The sequence below is a fragment of the Xiphias gladius genome, chromosome 12 (assembly GCF_016859285.1).
Source record: "Xiphias gladius isolate SHS-SW01 ecotype Sanya breed wild chromosome 12, ASM1685928v1, whole genome shotgun sequence".
Taxonomy (NCBI): Eukaryota; Metazoa; Chordata; class Actinopteri; order Istiophoriformes; family Xiphiidae; genus Xiphias; species Xiphias gladius.
In genome coordinates this window covers 12989673-13011462 of record NC_053411.1, presented here as the reverse complement: position 1 = coordinate 13011462, position 21790 = coordinate 12989673, and the positions used below count along the sequence as shown (strand labels likewise).

At 41.9% G+C, this 21790-nt stretch overlaps 1 protein-coding gene and 1 long non-coding RNA gene across 2 annotated transcripts; one reads left to right on the top strand and one right to left on the bottom strand.

Moving 5' to 3' along the window:
* Positions 1–485: 485 nt before the first annotated feature.
* slc7a8a (solute carrier family 7 member 8a) lies at positions 486–18861 on the top strand. Its single transcript, XM_040141145.1, has 7 exons — positions 486–1401; positions 8278–8482; positions 11470–11621; positions 16658–16783; positions 17722–17875; positions 18353–18476; positions 18754–18861. The coding sequence occupies exons 1-7, from the start codon at positions 1269–1271 to the stop codon at positions 18859–18861; spliced, it is 1002 nt and encodes a 333-aa protein (XP_039997079.1). The 5' UTR covers positions 486–1268.
* On the bottom strand, positions 8368–11448 carry LOC120797460. The gene is made up of 3 exons (XR_005708524.1): positions 11367–11448; positions 9084–9170; positions 8368–8478 (listed from the first exon to the last, which is right to left on the bottom strand). It is a non-coding gene; the product is annotated as an uncharacterized LOC120797460 (long non-coding RNA).
* Positions 18862–21790: the final 2929 nt, after the last annotated feature.

The window sequence follows — 21790 nt, the reverse complement described above, 5'->3', positions numbered from 1 at the left end:
GACAAAGACACCGGCATTGTGGCAGCAGGCAGAGCGAGGAGTGAGTTGCGTGTAAGGGCTAAATTTAGACTCTGGCTTCTGCTGCACGTTGAATAATACGTGTGCATGAGTGAAAGTCTCTGTGCAGGCGAGGAAAAGGCAGTGGCAGCGAGAAGAAGTGGTCGAGAGAGAAAGGAGGGCAAGTCAGAGTTCTGTAACCTGAACGTGGCTTGTTTTTCACTCCCGAGCTGCCTTTCTTGGGGAGGATTTCAGCATGTGGAAGCTGCACAGCTGAACAGCAGGAGTGATTTTGGAATAACAGCTGATGTTTTTTTTTTTTGTTGTTTTGGGTGGGGGGATGGAGGGGGGGGGGGGGCGTATGGGAAGGTCCTGCAGAGGCTGAAGGAGGAAAAACAAGTAGGTGGGAGGAGGCAGAAAGGGGGCGGCGCTACTGTACTCATATGAAGGTGAGAATGTATGTCTAACCAAATGCAACATCTCTTGTCCAGGTTGAGCACAGGTGTGCACGGGGCAGCGCTGAACGACTTTCCCAGACTTTTCGGTTTTACCGGAGCAGCTTCGCCCAGAGAGGATGCTCTTGTCCCTTCAGCTCACACCTGATAAAGGAAGCAGCGAGGGCTTATTGTTGTTTCTGTGAGCATTTTTTTTTTTTTTTTTTTTTGTCGTTGCTGCGGCTGTCGCTCAAAATCAGAAGCAAAGTGAAGGACCGGGCGATTTCCCCTCGGTTACTTTTAGGGAATGCCAGTGGAATGTTGCGCTTTTTTCGCTCCGTGACCGGACTCGACGTGATGACCGTGTAGACTGTGTAGACCCGTGGCACCGGCTGTGACGGCGGCAGGCACCAGTACAAGAGACGGTTCGGTCGTCAACTGTGCTCAGACCTTGAAGAGGCACTATAAAGCCGCAGCCGGGATTTTGCACCGTGAAGAAAGTGACATTGACATTTACAACAAGGTGTCTAACAGACTGCACCAATTTTTGCAGTATTTCCTGTCTAGTTACGTGGGGTTTTTTTCCGTTTTTTTTTTTTTTTTGTTTTCGTCTTATAAAACCCTCGCCTTCATTGTGGTCGCTGACAGCGCAACATCAGTCATCTTTCCATATCAGATAGGTGCAGCACGTTCCAGTGAACGTGGTTTTACGCAGAAAGAGGAGACGCTTGAGCGCCAGGCGAGAGACAAGCGCGCGGGGCAGCATCAGGTGCCGGGGGCTGGAAAAGAAGACCGAAACGTTACCCAGAAGCCCGGCGGTGAGGTCCAGCCATCAACATGACGGACGGTCCGAGACAACGGAGCAGCACGGCAGGCTCTGCCAAGGATGCTGCCGGCGAGACGGAGTCCGGGGGAGGAGTGGCGCTCAAGAAGGAAATCGGGCTTGTGAGCGCCTGCGGTATTATTGTTGGTAAGTGATTGCCGCTACTGCTGTGCTAGAGAGGGTAACGGGCATGTGGTGCGACCGGCTGTCTGATCGAAACCCCCCCCCCCGCCTTTTAATAGCCTAGAAGCAGAAGTGTGCGTCTGAGAAGGTAGAACAGCTCTGTTTGAGTGTGAGGATGAGAGAAACAAAGAGAGACAGGGGGCGGGGAATAACGTGGAACAGGAGTCCGCCCTGCCACCCAGGACTTATACCCAGACAGTCCTCAGCGGGGTACAAAAGCTGCACCCGGGATCAGATTCCACCATTCAGTAAATGAGGTCTATAAAGTTTACGACGAACGCGATGATGTCGTATTGCAACACGCACAGTGGGTGATACTGCCGCGGCTGCGCGCCGAGCCAACAGCTACACGGGGCAGGGCTCGGCCGACGCACCGAAGCATCCATACTGACTGGTTCGAGGTGTACTAATAAAACCAACGGGGCTCGAAGGGGGGCATGTGCGTTCCCATACCGGGAAGCCGTCCTCCTTGCGGCGCGCCTCGTGCCGCCCGCCCCGCTCGCAGCCCTCGATCGGTCAAGCCGCCGTCGTTTCCCTGGAGCCCGGCCAGTACCGATGATGTCGCCGCCCTCGCTGGTCTCTGGCGCTCGGAGGACTGGCCCGGTCGGAGCCCCTTGCAGGCTCACGTGACAGGCCGTGGTGACCTCGGTGGAGGAGCACAGTTTTTAAAAGGGGGGCACTTAAGTCTGAGAAAAAAAAGACAAAAAAAAGACAAAACTCAGCCATGTAATCCCGGGGGTTGCATTGTGGGAAATGTAGGACAAAGTGTTTGAAGTCTGCATGTATTTATTTGCATTCGTAACAGCATAACGAGATAAGAGACATAGCAGGAGAGGTCAAGAAGCCACGCCTCTTTATACTAGCAACTAATAATTATTTTCATTGTCGATTAATCTGCAGATTATCTTCCCAACAATCGATTCATCCTTTGGCTGAGAGAATGTCAGAAAATGGTGAAAATTCCCTTTTTTAATTTGCTAAAGCCCAAGGTATTGTCATTAAATGTCCTGTTTTGTCAGACCAAGAGTCCAAAACCCAAAATTATTCAATTTACTACCACATAGGACAAAGAAAAACAGCAACTCCTCACAACTGAGAAACTTAAACTAGGGAATATTTCGTGGTTTTGCTTGACAACTTTATCTCTTCTTTATACTATACTATATATGTACTATAATACTAATATACTATACTGTTAAACTCAATTAAAACAATCTAGATTGATCAACAATCGAGCAGCACTGTAACTGTCCCCACTTATTCAGATTTATGGTGAAAGTATAACCAGTAAACTTAAAGCAGTGAAATCTAACATTGCACTAATTACCTTGTCTATATAATAATGGGGGTAAATAACATAAATACAGTGGCATGGCTGTACAGAGGCCAGTCAGTGCAGACAGCCAGCAAGCAGAGATAACATCATCAGACAACGGATCTTACTATACACACTCAGGGATGAACTATGGCACAGGTTGTCCAGATGGGTCTGAGGGAGTGTGTGGTCGTCATGTCGACCTTGGCGGGTCGAGGCGAAGGGAGCGGATGGCTCATTCATTCTTGTGTTTCCACGGCAACGGGAGGAAAGAGGAGTGTGTGCACATGGGAATTCCCAAGAGGTTTTGCTGCAGGAGGGAGGAGGGAGAGGCTGGGAAAAAGACAGGGAGAGATGAAGGACAACTTAGTCACTGAAACGTTGTTTAGAAGACCTTGTTCCTTCTCAGTGTGTAATTTACTCCCTAAATCCCTGAGGTTGCACTGGAAAGGTTTAATTTCTGCTCTGCTGTAGGTAGCAGAGATCCGTTTATCTAAAGACTTTTTGATTAATGTTTTCACACCTTTCCACTTCAAAATGATCACTTGATTGCAAATACCGCACGATCGCTAAAGATCTCTAAAATGCCTGTAAAAATCAGAATACAAGCAAGAGATCCCCTTGAACACTGCCTACATCTCTTCTCCAGCCCCTTCGGCGTATCTTTTTTATCACTCTGCATTCATCTATCGACTATTAAGAAACAGGTTGGCAGTGTTAAACCAAAAAGGCCATATTAGAGGATTTATACGGCCGTCCAGAGTCCATACATTCAGCATAGTCACCAGACTGTTCTTGGCCGGGGCTTTCGTCCTTGACTTAACTCATTCATGCTCGTTCAGCTAAATCAGCTCACACTGTCATGTGCGATAGAGACGTGAGCTCAGGTGACTCGTCTGATCCTTTGGTTGTGAACATGCCCACACACAAGGACATCAAACAATTTTATAGCCTATTGTACAGTACAGGCATTTATCACTCACACACACATAAGTCCAGAAACGTGCAAAGCCAGGAATTGGGATTAGAGGCGAACCTTTGGCCACGTGGAAAAAGGCCCCGCCCTGATAATGCTGTTTTACTAGCTTGACTGGATTAGCCATGTCTGAGCTGGATACCAAGATATGTGTTTCATAATGGAATTGCCGCATTAACTCAGATTCACATCACTTTGATTAAATATCAAGTTCAAATTGATCCTCTTGTCTTTCAAAATTGTATTAAGCTGCAGAGCCTAAATCCTTAATTGGCAGAAATATCTATGAACCTTGGTTAGATCCAAAATACGAATAACCTAGAGTTTGCCACTAGTTTGTCTTCATATTAAATATCAAGTTCAAATCGATCCTCTTGTCCTTCAAAATTGTATTAAGCTGCAGAGCCTAAATCCTTAATTGGCAGAAATATCTATGAACCTTGGTTAGATCCAAAAGACGAATAACCTAGAGTTGCCACTAGTTTGTCTTCATATCGAATTGCTTTTATTACAATATACGCATTAGTGGTTCTGTCTCTTGGAAATCGCTTCAGTGTAGAAATAACTCACATACATGTGCACAGTCCTGCAGGGCCTGTGAGACGCCGGCTGAGGGGCAACAGCAGGTGGCCTCAGCCTGGTGGCTGTTTGAACAGGGATTTAACGCTGAGAGGAAATGCAAGGACTAATCTTACAGGGCTTTATAAAGGCTGATTAGGGTTATATCATAATGTTGCACAAACACACACCTGCTTGTTAATTTTCATCGCCTGCTGTTGGTGTGAGTGGTCTTTGGTTGAGTGGTGGCATTCAGTCGTGTGTCATGGGGAGACCCAAACAAGTAACACAACATCTAATTTCTGTCATTGGTTCCTTCTTGTGTTTGTGTGTTTGGACTTCACTTAAGATAAACATTGCGGGTTTGGTTTTTCCTTAGCTTCAGGAAATGTGTCTCCATATCGTGTCTCCATGTAAATTTTTCTCATGTGTAAAAAATTATTCGATTTTTGCTTTAAGTATTTTAAGAGGAAATGTTCTAATGCCAATACTTGTTAAATGCAAACAGTAATATCACAATACACAGTCATACACTGTTTTTTCTTTCTTTATTCACCCCTAATTTAACCATGAAAGCCTCACTGTCCTGCCCAGGATACTGTAGGTAACAATAATAATTAGTAGAGCTGAAGGAATTAGCTGATAAATTGATTATTTGATCGACGCAAAAATTAAACAGCATCTGTTCAGGTAATCAGTTAATAATTTACTTATGTTTCTCTTTCTCTTATATGACAGTAACTTTTTGTGTTTTGGACTGTTGGTTAGACTAAACAAGACATTTGAAAACTTGGGATTTAGGTAATTATAACAGGCATTTTTCACAATTTTCTGACATTATTTTTAGACCAAACAATTAACTGAGAAATTATTTGCCCAAATAATGAGTTACAGACAAACAACGTGAAACAGATAACACAAAAATGCCACAAAAAAAAAATCATGAATAAAAATTCTAACGCAAATCAGATAAAAGATTACATCCTTAAAACAATATATCAAAGTATCCTGTGGGTAAAGAGGCTGAGGCCTGCAGCGAGTTATAAGGTTGTGATACAAACATTCTGTTGGTCTTAGATCAAGGTCAGGAGAGAGCCAGTGGTATAGCAACAGCACATTAAAAAAAAAAAAAAAAAAGGCCCTGCTTGGCCTCGTTGGAGACAAAAGGGTGTAAAAACAACTGCAAGAACAGGAAACATGAGGATTTCACATTAGTCAGCATTAGACTCACATGAGGGTGTGTGTGATGATGCAAAACATGAATACACAACATGCAAGTGTGCACGGCTGGTTATAAAAGCACCATTATAAAAATGACAAACAAAGAAATCATTCGAACCATCCAGTACTAGCGTGCTACCTCTACTTGCCTCTGCAAATTTGTCCAAAACTTTATGTCGCGGAAGCATAGCAGGGAGTTTCGGCAGAGAATAGAGCTGAGTCAGCGCACGGCTCCTTTTTTTCCGCAGAGTCGAAGGTCAGGCACTGAGGGCCGCTGCTGCCATAAAGGTGTCAACAAAATCAGGGGAGGGATGGTTTGTTCGTCGTCTTTTTCCCTTTTACCTGCAACTGGAGTTACATAAGTGAGCGGCTGTCTTCAACACTCGCACGTGAGGCATGTGGAATCGTTTAAAGTTGAACAAATTTGCATGTCCTCATGCTTCAGTTGAGCACATGGTTTGGCAAACGTTCAGATTTTGCTTTGGATTAAACTGATTTTAGAAAGCAAATACAGTATTTTTTCTACAGAGTGATAAAAATCGACCATTGTTTTTTTTTAATTAATAATTAATCCTTTCATTTTTATTATTCCATTGTTTAATTTTATTGATCCACACACACCCAGTCGCTGCAGTTCATTTGACTCTCCAGGCAGAATATGACAGTATCATTCATACCTTTGACTTTTGTACTGTAAAATGCCACTCGGCCTTCCATCCAGCCGGCCCATTATGATTCAAAACCTTAAACCTTTGACCCTGATACCTCTTTTATTGGCCGCTGAGTTTTAGCACAGTCAGAGCACAGTCGGCTGGATCTGATTGGAGGCTACTGACCTCCGACCTCGGCTCTGTCAGAGGAGTGAATCCTTTCATGCTGGACCAGAACCCAGTCGTCCATCCCTCCATCTTTCAGCTCCTGTGTAAACTGCCTGGCACGCTGATGCTCATTGAATATGTCAGGGCATTAACACCCCACCCCCTGCATGCACCTCTCATCCCTCCTCCCTCTTTGCACTCTTTCACCCTGCTTTCTGCCTTGCTCCATCTCATAACTCTGTGCCTAGTCAGCAGATTGCCACTTTTCCTGCTTCATCACTGTTCAAACTGTGCTCACTCTCTCATTTTTATTCTCTCTCTCACTCTGGGCCCATGACCTCACTGTTTGTCCTGTTCAGTTTGTATTTTTCCCTTTTCATTTTGTCTGTCTGACTGCAGTGCTTTCAGTGAATGTTACCCAGTAGCCACCTGTGAACATTTTCATCAGTCGGCTGTTTTTACTATATCAAGCACTAGTTTTCCTTTTATAGTGCATAATAATGTGCACAGTTACCCTCCGACCTCTCTCAGGCACTCAGACTCAGAGTGCAAGAAAGCCCTTAACAAGCAGAAATAATGCTACCTGACTTAAATGGAACTCAAGTGGGAGTAAAACTGTCCTAAAGTAACACTATAAAGACAACTTAGGAAGTCTGACTATGTTGCAAAGGACCATTCAGTCTCAGCTTGGCAACTACAAATCACGCATACTTTTGCTGGCCATTTAGGTTAAACAGTTTTAAATGCGTTTTCCTACTTTTCCAGACAGCTTTTGGTTCATTCACTTCCAGTTTACAAACGATATGAAAATTGAATTAGCGGACTCTTGACATCTGCAGATTAACACATCGTATCTTGTTTGCTTAATCAAACAAGCAAACAAGAAATGTAGATGTTGCAAATGTCAGTGTAGTGACTTCCCAGGGTCTCGTCGTCTCAGTGAGGTTGCCAGGTTTGGTACAATTACCTTAAAACCTGTGTACACTGACTAGCAACTGTTATTCAGCCAAGAAATTGCTGCAGCGCGTTATTCCCTGTCAAACCAGAAATTTCTGCTTTTACATTTCTGTTACAACAAATGAAACAAATGAGAGACAAATAAAACTGTGAGTTTTAGATGTGTTGGTAGGTGCTTTTTTTTTTTTTTTACTTTGAACAGCCAGGCTAGCTGTTGCCCCCTGTTTCCAGTCTGTCAGAGTGGTAACGATCTTCTCGTCTGACTCTCAGAAAAAGAAAAAAAAAAAAAATCATACTTCCTGAAGTTTTGCACTATTTGTTTAAGTTGTTTCCATGGAGCACTGTTGTTGCATGGTGATGCAGTTTAACTACAGACTGAGGTGCAAAGTTTTTGTCAATTCATTTTAATATTTTAGACAAATGAAGGGAAACCAAAGGATGCCTGGAATGGTTAGTGAAAAAGGGCTAAAAATGTGCAAAACCTCTGTTATGGTCCTTTAAATGGACTACCTTCTTGGTACCTGTTACTGTTTTTTAGAGGAGTTATTCAGAAATTTAGTTTGCACTTCCATAAAGCTGGAAGTCTTGCAAAAGACTCATCAACAAAACAATGGTTAAAATTGAAGAGATCTACTGGCTTTTATTCGCCAATATGGGTCAAGATTCAAAATACTAGATCCTACACTTCCCACAATGCAACTGGATAGCATATCTTTGCCTGATAAATGCACACATTCTTCAAACTCAGTTCCCACAGTGTCTAATCAAGGCTATTAGTCAAGAATTTGAAGTCTCAAGACCAAACTGAGATAACCTGGTATGTTATTTTCTCACTTGACAAAACTCACCCAGAGCTACAGAAGACAATACAAGACAGTGTCGAATTGTACTTCCCACGGCAACTAAAATGATCTTGAGCTGAGAAAAGAAAAACCTCTTTATCAGTTTGTATTCAAACCTGAAACCTCTCTGTCCTCCCACTCTTCCTCCACCAGGTAACATTATCGGCTCAGGTATCTTCGTCAGCCCGAAGGGAGTGATGGAGAACGCCAGCTCCGTGGGCGTGGCCCTGATCGTCTGGATCATCACTGGCATCATCACTGCCATCGGGGCGCTGTGCTACGCTGAGCTGGGCGTCACCATCCCCAAGTCGGGAGGAGACTACTCCTACGTCAAGGACATCTTTGGAGGGCTGGCTGGGTGAGCAAACAAAACACATTCATAAAAAGGCAGCCAGGTGTATTTTTATACGAATACTTGAAGGTGTGAGTCGAGTCAGTGAGCAGAATACATCAGAGAGGGCTGACATATAACAATGGAAAGAATTTTTTAAAGAGCCGGCTTGATTCAAAATGTGCAATGTGTTTGTATTGGGTTGCCATTAACTAGTTGGATCTAGTTGTCTGTCTGCCCTGCAAAAATACTTTGGCAAAACATGATTTTTAGTTAAGCTTAAATTATTTAAATATTTTCTGAAGTGCTTTATATTTGTTATGGGGAAACAAATGTCTTTTTAAAATTTAAAGGACATTTTTTTAACATCAGATGTTAAAAATCGATTTTTCAAAACTGCAAAAAAAAAAAAAAAAAAAAAAAAGTTAATTTATGCCATCAGTTATTTTTGCAAATGCAAGAATCACTTGTTCCACAAATGTTGGATTCATTATTGGTCTTTGTTGTGTTGGTCTGATAAACCCCCATGGTCAAAAGTACTGCCTATTAAGTATATGACCCAGTTTTCAAAAAGAAGGGGCCTCCCAAACAATTAAAGTTAATTTGACAAGGATTTAGGTGAGCATACCAACATGTCTAGATTCCTCTCTCTATCCTGGTGGATGAGCTTTCTGATGTAGGTCAGACGTCTTGATCCAGAGCAGGGGGTCTTTAGCTAGTCAAGTGCAGAAGTTAGAGGGTAAAAAGATATTAAGCCAAAAAGAATCAAATGTATTATACTGTATATGCACATGCCCACAGACGAAAGCGACTCACAGAATTACAAGTAGCATGCAGCTGTTGGTTTATCATCTTTGTGAACCTTTTTTTGAAATTACATTCAACCCGCAGCCGTCCTCCGTTCATGCATAAATAGTTAGCTTAAATGTAACGCCGCTTACAGTAAATGCTTGGGAACCATGCTAGGTTAATTTCCTAGCAAAACAATATCGTTTGTTAGCGTAGATTTCACACACACTGTGCCTTTGCCCAGACTGTAAACACAGATTAGACCATTGTTTTTTCAACTATCACAAGGAGACGTATTATCAGGGGTTTTTTTTTTTGGGAGAGGAATTCAACCAGACAAAACAGCCAATGATTGTTTTTGTCTCTTTGTACAGTAGCTATCAATACACATCAATGAGCTTCTACCTCCAGAGACTTTTTGTAGTTCATGGCTTCAGATGCTCGGTTTGAATTGTGGGGCCACAGCGTTTCCCTGTGCCCTCTGTCTAAGATAAATAAACCGTTTTCAAGGGGTGTTTGCTTTTGTTGTCCTGCTGCTTTCATCCCCACTTACATATCTTACTTACATCACCTCGTCGCAGCTGGACGGAGGCGAGCTCGCAGAAAAAGGGAAGAGCTCGTAAAAGTTGTACGCTCAAAGACAACTTGATTGGACAATGTTTCAAGTACAAAGGCTCTTTGTTATGTCAGCCTTATGAGGGGTCGTGTCACACCCATGAAGTGCAGCGTAGACACTAGTGTAGATGGAACAGGAGTACAAAGGAATTTATTACATAGTTCTAATTATTTTAAAGTCTGCTGATATCGCCTGTGTATCCCTACCTGTGTTAATTCTGTGTCCTATTATTCATATTTGTCTGTGAGTGGAGGAAGACGCATCCAGGTCCTTTACTCATGTAAAACTAGTAGAAGCGAAACAAATACTGTATTTCCTGGGTATCCTAGTTCTCTATGATAGTAAAGTGAAATCTCTTTGGGTTTTGAACTGTTGGTCAGACAAAACAAACTATTTGAATATTCAGATTTGGCCTTTCAGGAAATTGGGATGTGCATTTTCATCATTTTCTCCCGGAACCGCAATTATTATTACAATTATTGAGTTTATGTACTTATATCGGGAACCCACTGGTGTCTGCATAGGGGTTTCAGTCAGCATCGGTCTGCATTTGAATCCACATTTTTACGTTAAACACACACACACACACACACACACACACACACACACACACACACACACACACACACACACACACACACACACACACACACACACACACAGACACACACATTCCAGTGAATCACAATCCCGTTAATGCAGTCAGGTGTAATGATCCCTCTATAAGCTTTCGGAGAATTTCGTGGAAAAAGCGTGGTCTCTCCTGCTACAGACAGCTCCCCCCTGCTCTCCTACATGTCATCTCACGTCTGGTTTGCATTGCAGTTTTTTAACTGCTGCTTAGTCTAAATCCTGTTTGACTACACTGACACTTCACACTGCAGTGAAAAAAGGAAAAAAATGGGGGGGGGGGTCAAAAATGTCTGTAGCTGAACATCAAAGTAGGTTAAAAACAGAAGTGTTGATATAGTATGAGCCTTCAAGTTTCCAAATCAGTTAGTAACGAACAGCATGGGTTTTCCCCTTTGCTTCAGGGCTTGCAAGGAATTCTTATTTGTATTGCCTTAATCTGTTGGCCTATTTTTTTGTATTGATTGTTTGATTGTTTAGCCTGTGAAATCGCACCAGATAGCAGAAATGTGATTTCCGAGAGCCCAAGATGGCATCTTCAAATTGCTTGTTTGTCGAACAAACAGTCCAAAAAAACAACGATATTCAATGTAAAACACAAAGAAAGCACCCATACCTCATACTTGAAAGGCTGGAACTAGAGTATCTTTGGGATTTTTGCTTTATAAATGAGTCAAATGATCAGTTTCTTGTCAGCAATGAATATACTGCTAATCGTTTTATTGAGTTATTTCACCACTACATGTCTTTTATAGCCACATGAGATTTGTGCCGCCCTCAACCAAAATAACTTGCTTTGAATGGGAATCTGTAAATGGAAGGATGTATATGTGGTGTATGTACCTCTGTGATGCGTTTCCTCGTTTTCATCCTCACCTGTTAGTGCTCCTACACAATGCATTTGATCCGGACACCCTGCTGTTTCTCACAAGCCTCTGTGTTTGTAACCGCGCCCCCCCCCCCCCCTGTTCTGTTTCAGGTTCCTGCGTCTGTGGATCGCCGTGCTGGTCATCTACCCGACCAACCAGGCTGTGATCGCGCTGACGTTTTCCAACTACGTCCTGCAGCCTCTGTTCCCCACCTGCTTCCCCCCGGAGAATGGCCTGCGTCTGCTGGCCGCCGTCTGCCTCTGTGAGTAACACGTCAGGTGTGACGTGTGTGCAGATACTAAGACACCAACACACCCACACAGTCAAGGTCATGTTTCTTAATGTGGAACATACTTCAAACAAATGAAATATAGTCTACAGATACATTTTTAGTTATTAAACTTGCTTCCAGCATCGTGCTTAATGGTTTACTATTGATAATAATTTTAATAATTTTATTTTTAATTTTTAAGATTTTTTAAGACTTTGGAGTCTTCAGGGGAACTTACAAGATTAACATCTGCATGTAGATAAATACACAGTGCGTGTTAAGTACAATACCAGTGACACCAGTACTGGGGATGAGGTGTGTGTGTAAGCTGTGTGTCACAATCACGTAAGGGAAATTCATCAGAGGAATTTAGCGCAATCGTGAACAGTCAAAAAAATGTAACCCTTGCGTCTGCGAGAATTTCCTCCTCTGTACTCCCTCACTTTTGACAAATCAGCAGTGTCCGCTTCAGCTGAAGGGACATGCTCAGACTGCGTTGACAGCAGTCTCCCCTCAGTGTGCTAACCACATGACAAGTCTGTCTAAGGCAGAAAAATAACAAGCCGCAAAATGTTGAAACTGTTGAAATGTTCACTGACTTTAATTTGTTTTCCATCAAAATATCCAATCTGCTAATAGCAAGTAAAGCAATATCAAACTTTTTAATGGTTATGTTTAAACAAATTAGTGCCTTATGAGTGTAATTTCCATATGATAGAAGATTTTACAGATTAAAAACCCTTTGTGCATTAATAGTATACGTTCCTGGTGAACCTACCAAAAGCTACCAAGAGCACATTAAATTCTTTGAGCGAACTTGTTTAGACAGGCTCAGATGTGGAATAAGAACCAGTAAATATAAGACTGCATTCTATATATATATCTATATATATCTATCTCTCTCTCTCTCTCTCTCTCTCTATATATATATATATATATATATATATATATATAAATAAACAAATAGGAATCAATGTGATTCACCAAAAGCAATAAGTGCACAAATGCTGACACAGTTACTGGATGCTTAGATATTCTGGGTTGAGACACCAGCTGCGGGAAGGAATGTAAGAGTAGTTTAGATACTGTACAGTGAAGTGTATGAGAGCAGATTTAACAGTAAAGCACAGGCTCTGCTGCAGGAGCATTCGCTCTGTTGGTTGCAGTTACATCATCAAAGCTGTCTGTAATATGTAAGATATTTAAAGCAGTCAGAGATTGGTTGAATTATGTCTTGAATTATCCAGTTTATGTCCGTCCCTGTCCCAGTATTTAGCCTTTTTCTCAGAGACTCTTCTGCTATTTAACCCTCTGTCAGAGCTCATTTAAGAGAAGAGGAGAATAAAAGAGGTAGCAAAGCAGCTGGAGGAGAGTAGCAGCGAGTAGTGAATGCGTGAAGACAAATGGATAAATGTGCTGGCAGTTACATGAGAGTGGTGGATTTGAGTCCCTCAACAAAGGTCACACTCACTGGTCAAATACTGCAGGCAGCCTTCAGACAGAGAGAGAGAGAGAGACAGGCATGGACGCAGAAGAAGAGTATGTTTTTTTTATCTACGCATGTGTGTTTGTGCATTACTATGAAGCAATCCTTGTGTCTGATTACAAAACACGACTGTTCTCTGTTAATACCCTAATCTGACCTGTCAAATAAACTTCCCACTATTCTATAATCACTGGTTTTTGTGGGAGCTGCATCCTGACTCCTGCAACTGTTGTGACATTTAGTGGGATATCATCAGTGCAAATGTTCTTTTAGTCATCTCTTTTAAGTCATCACTAAATCTTCGCCAGTTGAGAAGGGAGAAGGAAAACAACTGTGTCCTTTTCTTTAAGTTACCCATACTTTTTTTTTTCCTGAGCTCAAATGGAAAGTGGTTTTTGCATGTCCCTCCAAAATAGGCAAGTGGTTGGCATCAGCTACAGAAAAACAGGAGCTGGTAGAACTGGAGAAACTGGAGCTACACAAATACGCATGATTCAGCATTTCACTGGGTTTTTGTTTGGGTTCTTCGGTAGAAAGGTGGAATCTCGTAGTCGCCACTGTAATTTTTTTAAAATATATTTATTTTCCCTTAAACTGATCTCCAAAGGGTTTTTTTTTTTTTTTTTCCTGGAGTTGGAAAGCAAGGAGGACATCCTGTGACATGCTGTTCACTGGCAGATGGGCTCAGTCGGCCACTCTGTTTGGTCTTGACAGTGTGGAAACCTCGCTTTCCAAAGGCATGCACAATAATATGCACAAACGTATTTGTACTCCGTAAACGAAGAGATCCACTACTCAATCACCTCTGCTGATTAAGTTATGTTTTCAGTTTTATCTGTTTGCATTGAATCTAAATGTCACACAGTCTGTTTGGGTAGAACAGTAGATTTGGCGTGGTGTACTCTGATAGCTGTTAGTTAAAGCTAAGAATTTAGGGGCGGGGGGACATTTTGTTTTGAGTTATGGTGTATTATGTCAAATAGGCAATTGGCATTAAATCACAGAAAAACTGTTTTGTTTTGTTTTTTCGGGCCTCTCCAACTAACCGACCAAATTTGGTAAAATTAAGATGAAATTTGCAAGAGTAGGTTGAAAAAAAAATATTATATTCAAATTGGCTGAAATTCCGTTTAGGTGGAAATAGGTGATATCTACTTTGATAGCTATTTGTTAAAGCAAAAAAAAAAATAAATAAAGTTTTTAGGAAGAATAGAAAAAGTTCATATGGGCCAAAACATGCAGGGTTTCATAAATGGCCACAGGGTAGAGCTACTGGGTGCATTCTACACCAAAAAAAAATACAAAATGACTTGTTTCTTTGGCACTTGTTTTCTTGTTTCTCGAGATATCATGCCAGCTAACAGACTGAAAACCTCTTTGGCAGAGGTACTAACAAATTTTCAGCATGGTTAACCGCGGCAGAGCTCTGCACTCTCTGAATACTTTGTAGTGTTTTTGTCTGGATTACAGACACATTGACCTACATGCACCTGTCTGTCTTGTCCCACTTCCATTTCCACTTGAGTGCCTTCAAGAAAAACTGTGTTTAGTTCTGAGGGGAACTGCTAGCAGCCATTCTTATTGCCAAACTCTGGTATGTTCTTAGCTAAAGTGATTTTGATTGGCTGAGCCAGCAGAGTGATGTAGCTCCTGTGCTGAGTTACTTGAACTAATGTTGTCGGTCAGTTTTCGGCAAAAAACCTGAGTTGCTGAGCCTTTTTTTTTTTTTTTTTTTTTTTTTGGTAGATGTTTTATCCTTGTTTTGCAGTTGTTGTTCAGGGGAAAAGTGGGTGAGAGGTTAGCTGTTTCCCCTCAACTCTGATGTCATCCTTGTTTTTTTATAGGGCCAGTGTGTTTATCTACTTCTGTGTTAAGACATTTCTGCGACGTCTTCAATTTGATCCTTGCTGAAGGGTGTATGATAGTGCGCAGGATATAACCTTTCTTATTACTTTCATATCCAGACACAAGCAGATTGAGTGATAGTGAAACCAGACGCTTTCGAGGTATATTGTTTCAAAAACATGCGGGAGGATTCTCCCTGGGGTCCATCTCTTTCCTACAGATGGCAGAGCACGAGGTCATAACTCTGTCATGTTTTCCAGCAGGCTCATAGTTAACTCAGCAAGTTTCCACACACACACACACACACACACACACACACACACACACACACACACACACACACACACACACACACACACACACACACACACACACTTATACTCAGCTTACAGACAGCTGAGCAGCCCCAAAGCCCAACGGTTCGGAATGTGTCAAATGTGTCCTCAGGTGATTACTCGCAGCCTCCCAGTCTACTAGGAAGACTAGGAGGGGACGCACATGGTACTTTAATGCAGTATGGCGGCAAAGAGTTCTTAGAACAACTCTGTTTACTGGTGGTTGAGTTAAGAGGTTTGAGAAGTATTTAGTGCATCAGCTAGTGGTAGTTAATTGTGCCTGTGTTTAGACACTACACAAAGCAGATCATAAACTGAGTTGCGTGTGTATACACTTTCATTTCCTTTTTTTTTTTGTGGCAGGAGTAGCAGCACCAGCTCTCCCTGACACCACAACTCTTGTTCTGTCTGCTGCAGTAATTTTGTTTGCGAGGGAAACGCGAGCATGCATTTGTACTAACTTTTTCCTGCCCTTAAAACAACCACTCCCTGAGCTAAAAACATCATACACTTCTGCACGACATCTGAAAACAAGCCCAGTCTGCCAACCCCGCTCTGTGCGCTCGTGCGTCCATCCAATACACATATGCATTTTGTTTCTGTCAGTGCAGAGCCGTGCATGTCTGTTCATGTGCATCTGCCTTTGTTTCCTGCAGTGGCAGCTCGACTCAGAGTTATTTAATGTGATGAACTTAATCCCACGGAGTCAAACAGGCCTATTATTTAATGGCACCCTATTGGCGTGAACCCACTGGCCTGTTGTACCCAGCAGTACAGATCAAATCCATTATCTTTGTCTGTGTTAGCTCAGCCTCAAGTTGGGGTGAGTTGAACAGCATTTTACAAAAATTGCTGGTTCATGTAATAACGTGATATCATTACAGTGGCAGGTGATCTATTACGTTAATGGGTGTTTCTATAATTTTTACTATCTAGAGTTTTTTCCTTTTTTGTCTTTACATTACACTTTACGATGCATGAAAGGGATAATCATTGTCATTTTTAGAAGTTACAGAAGGCAGAAAAGCAACTTGAATCGCGGAACCATGCATGAATGGGAAATACTTGCAGTACTTCAAAAGAAAGACATACAGGTACTGCAGGTACGACTTTAGGTGTAAGAGATAACGCCAACAGAGTCAAAGGTCGCTTCTGTGTTTATGACACATTTACAGCTTTTAATCATCCTCTATTCACTGACCTGAGATCAGTTCACCGTCCATCAAGAAAACTTCAAGGTTATTGAAGTTTAACTTCTTCTCATGGGCAATTTTTACGGGTACTACAATGACAAATGTGACAGACAACTTCAGTAAAATGTTTTTTTTTGTGTGTGTGTGTGTGTGTGTGTGACTGTTTAGTGCTGCTGACATGGGTGAACTGCTCCAGCGTGAGGTGGGCCACCAGGGTGCAGGACATGTTCACCGCCGGCAAACTGCTGGCCCTTGCCCTCATCATCATCATGGGCATCGTGCAGATCTGCAAGGGTAAGCTGGCTAATGCCATCTGTGCATCCGTGAACGCATACATATGTCCATAGTACATTCCACCTGGCGACCCCCCCACCAACCACACACACACACACACACACACACACACACACACACACACACACACACACACACACACACACACACACACACACACACACACACACACACTCGCGGTCACTGGGGACATCCTCAGTCATGTGGGACAGTATAGACTCCCTGTGGACGCCACAGGGGTCAGTTAGTTGCTGGGGCCCTTTTGGTTAAAACTCACATTGCTAATATAAGCAAGCCTGTGTGGGTTTGCAATTCAAACATGGCTGAGGGCCAGTTGTTATAGGGGGCCACAGAGTGTAGGCTCCTGAGACAACAAAATGGGGATTTATGTGCGAATGTTTGAAGATAATGAAGAGTTCAGTGGCTAATCTGATGGGAGATTTTGGGTCATATATGAGAGAGCAGAGTAGAAATATTTTCATGCTCTCTGGAAACTTGCATCTTGAAGGGATTTGAGAAAAAATATAATGACATATGAACAAAATAACAAGATTTCTAAAGATAATTTATGATTTAGACATTTACCCTAAAGAGTGTTTGATAAAGTCTCAGTGAATTTCAGGGGAGTGGAAATCACTTAATAGGGATTTAGCAGAATGTCTTCTACAACTTGTTTTACACACACCGATTGCATTAGATGTTGGTATTCGGCTGGGTTTCCTCACAGGTCTCTGAGGTCCTCATTGGTCTGTTTACCCCCTCGGCAAGACAACTATTGCCAACCAGAGTGAAACGATCAGAAAAAGACCTACTTAGTTAGGTCATGTCATTCAGGTTTACATAAGGGACACAGAAAAACGAGAATAAAGGAGGCAGTTTCAATGGAAATGGAATTGCAGATTTTGCCTCTTATTTTGCATTATCTTCTCCACCTGTAGGAGAGTACTACTGGCTGGAGCCCGCCAATGCCTTTGAGCCCTTCCAGGACTATGATGTGGGTTTGATAGCCTTAGCCTTTCTACAAGGCTCCTTCGCCTATGGAGGGTGGAACTTCCTCAACTACGTCACAGAGGAGCTGGTGGACCCCTATGTGTAAGCCACTTTACTTTCATATATCTACAAATATCGTGTTGTCGTGGTTCGAAAACAACCTTCCCACAGTACTGAATGGGTCATTACCATAGGATACAGCTGATTTCCAAGCCGCTTGTAGCTATTTCAGTGATTAGCAGTCGCATACCAACTAAGGTCCCCAGTTTAATCCTCGATCCTTTTTGTTAAAGCTCTCTGAAATTTATTTAACTTAGCATAAAAGAAACTCTCACTATCATTCCCAACGTCTGGCCACTGACCTTGCACAATCTCTTTGTGTATGAAATGGTTTATTTTTTCATTTCCTTTGCATTTTCTATTTATCTTTTCTTTTTTTAACAATTCACATTTTTTAATAACCTTGGTATCCATTAATACACCTTCCCTAAGGTACCACTTTTAATTTCCTGCCTCAAATCCCCCCCCACTCCCCCCATTCTGTGAAATAAATACAGTTTTTTTATTGTGTCCACGCAGGAACCTTCCTCGTGCCATCTTCATCTCAATCCCCCTCGTGACCTTCGTGTACGTCTTTGCCAACATCGCCTATGTCACGGCCATGAGTCCCCAGGAGCTGCTCGCCTCAAACGCTGTTGCCGTGGTGAGTGGATCTGATTGTGAAGTAGGCCGGTCCTGCGACTTCATTCAGACACATACGTTGATAGTAGAGTGACTCTTTCGCCCTCTAGTGGTCCCTGATGGTCAATGCAGGTCAAAAGTGTTAGCTGATGACCTTTTGGACCTCATCACTTGCATTATGAACATATTAAAAACTTGCTGAAATAAGCAACTGACCATGAGCCTGTGTGTCTGCCTCGCTCCCCTGCCCCTCCGTCTCATCCATCCTCTAACCTTCATCCTCCCATCCTCCACCCCAGACGTTTGGTGAGAAGCTGCTGGGAGTCATGGCGTGGATCATGCCCATTTCTGTGGCTCTCTCCACCTTCGGAGGAGTCAACGGTTCCCTCTTTACCTCTTCAAGGTGAGTTGGCTCCTTAATGACCTCTAACCCTCGGTCAAACCATTTTTGAAATTTTCTTTTTTTTTTTCAGGGTTTTACTGCCAACGGAATAATTAAAATTTTGTGTCAAATAATAACCAGGTTGTCACTCATTTTGACTTTTTCTGATGCTCATTTTATTGGTTTATTTAAAAAAAAAAATAAATAAATAAATAATCCGATGGCTCCGACACAAGCACAAAAAATAACTCAAACTGAAATAACCCACACGCAGCATATTTATAATGTGAAAAAAAGAGTATCAGTTGTTATGATTATTGCCTAGGCTCTCTCCTCCCTACAACAACACACACAACACAGCAGGGGATCTTTGGTAATACTGTCTCTCTCTGTTTTTTTTTTTCTGTTTGCTACTCTGTCAATAAACCCTGCACCCCCTGCATAAACCTGTACGTGCTTTAATTTTTTTTTTTTTTTTTCTCTGTCCTGCTACTTTTTGCTTTTGCTTTTGTTGAGCCAGAGGGCCACCTCCCCAGTCTGCTGGCCATGTAAATGTAAAAAAATGCTGCCTGCTCCCTCTGCTGCTGCTCTCACTGTGAGTGCTCTCACACCCACTCACTTAATAGTATTCTCCTCTCATGAGTCAGTCTTTCTCAGTTCTAGTCTACTCATTAAACCTAAACGACCAAGAGACCAAAGCCACAAACATGACAAACCAAACCCAGTGCCTTTTCCCCAGTGCCTATCCACTCTGCTTATGCTGTGCACCAGTGACATGTACACTCTCATCAACAACAACTACACTCATCAAGAGTCACTGTTCTATCACTCTGTCCTGCTCTTATTGTCCTCAACCCAAAATGCAACAACATGCACCGTGTGTTTGTGTGTGGTGTGTTGGTGTGTTTTGTTTCATTTTTTTTTGCCTTTTTTTTTTATTATTATTATTATATATTGCACTTGCACTTTATATACATTGTAAATAACAAATTTAAATAAGATACATTATATATATATATCTCTCTCTCCTTCTCTCCTTTTTAGTTAATCTTTAACTGTTTGTTTTTTTGTTTTTTTTTTTTTTTTTTTTTTTTTTTGTTCAAACAATCAATTTTTTTTTTTTTTTTTTTTTTTTTTGTCTCTAAAATTTAAATCATATAATAGATAAAAAAAAAATAAACACAAAATTATGGATGCAAAAAATGTAAAAATATTGCAAACTAAACCGAAAAAAGATCAAATAAATTTCTCTGGAAGTACCATAAAAAAAATGTATCTTGCATCCAAATCTTCCTCTGATATTGTTTATCACATTGAGAGAAGCCTTCTCAGTGGCCAGATAGAAAAGCTTAAAAAACAGAATTGGAGCCAGTAAAGTCTGAAGGTAAACCTGTTTCTTAAAAGGAAACTGCCCTGAAAATTTTAGAAGGGAGACACTGATAATGTGCAGTAACTCTGCTTTCATGCAGCCAAAGACTTTGTTTTTTGAAAGCTGCTCTATATTGGGGAGAAAGGTGCACTATAAGAGAGTGATTCCCCAGAGAAGAATATGCAAAATATAATCAGAGAAAAGACAGAGACTATCGGTGGCAGATGTAGCAGTAGTGGAAACTGCCCAGCTGTTTAAAGTCTGCTGCAACATTAATATATGTTAAATTCTGTCAAAGCTGCAGTGAATTGTTGACAATATCTCAGAATATTCATCACTTCAAAGTCCTCATTACTGTACTTCGGGGGCCTGTAACAGCATGTATAGTGGATCTGCATTTCAGTTAATCTGCGTGATATTCAAATGAGGATGAAATACCAAATTATACACTGTACTTGACTGCTCAAATGTGTCACTTTGTTCCCTCCTCCAGGTCAGCCTGATATGGCCAGTCATTTACCTCATCTTCTGGGCCTTCTTGCTCATCTTCTCCCTCTACTCCGAGCCCGTGGTGTGCGGCATCGGACTGGCCATCATGCTGACTGGTGTCCCCGTCTACTTCCTGGGCGTCTACTGGGACAACAAGCCACAGTGCTTCGACACCTTCGTTGGTAAATTAGCTTATCCTGGGCTACGACATGTTAAGACAGCTGTTTTGGACAAATGTTTTATTATTATTTTTTTAAATTGTTTTTAAACAAATTTACATTATTATACAGTTTCTCAAGTCTACGGAATAGGTCAGCATTTTGGGAAATACGCCCATTCGCTTTCTTGACAAGGATTAGATGAGAAGAGCATGTCATGTCTCATGTGCGTAAAGTAGGGATCCAGAGCCTGGTGGTGGTTAGCCTAGCTTAGCACAACAACTGAAAGCAGGGGCTAGACTGGCTCTGGCTGGAGTACAACAAAAAATACACCTACCAGCCCCTCTAAAACTCAATAAATAACACGTTGTATCTCGTTTGTTTCCACCTTAGTGAAATGGTGACGTAAAAATAAGAACTTGTAGTTTTAGAGGGGTTTTACGTGGTGTAGCTAGCAAGGCTAGCTGTTTCCCCCTGCTTCCAGTCTTTATGCTAAGCTAGGCTAATCACCTGCTTGCTCCTAGCTGGGTCCTTGCTGCACATATATGAGAGTGATATTGCTCTTTTTATCTAACTCTTGGCAAGAAAATTAAAAAGCATATTTCTCAAAACGTCAAACATCTATACTCAAAGTAGTATTAAAATGTCATTGTGTTGCATGTAAAATGCATTTTAATTATTTGTCCTTTCCATTTCTGTTGGCTGTTATTTCATCTGTTTGCCAGTTAACATTTCAATTCCAAAACAACCTGTATATCCAAGTTAAAAGAAACAAACCAAATAACATTGTTGTTCTTTTCGTCCAGACAAAATGACATACTTGGGCCAGAAGTTGTGTGTGGTGGTGTATCCTGCGGAAAGTCATGGCAGCAGCAGCGGGAGTGGAGAGGAAGGAGAGGAAATGAGGGAGGCCAGGTCTCCTCTGTCCAAGGAGGACG

Bases quoted from the DNA above. Each gene is read 5' to 3' on its own strand.
- slc7a8a (XM_040141145.1), top strand. From the start codon at position 1,269: ATGACGGACGGTCCGAGACAACGGAGCAGCACGGCAGGCTCTGCCAAG. The intron at 1,402-8,277 runs GTAAGTGATTGC...TTCCTCCACCAG, and splicing joins CGCCTGCGGTATTATTGTTG to GTAACATTATCGGCTCAGGT. The intron at 8,483-11,469 runs GTGAGCAAACAA...GTTCTGTTTCAG, and splicing joins ATCTTTGGAGGGCTGGCTGG to GTTCCTGCGTCTGTGGATCG.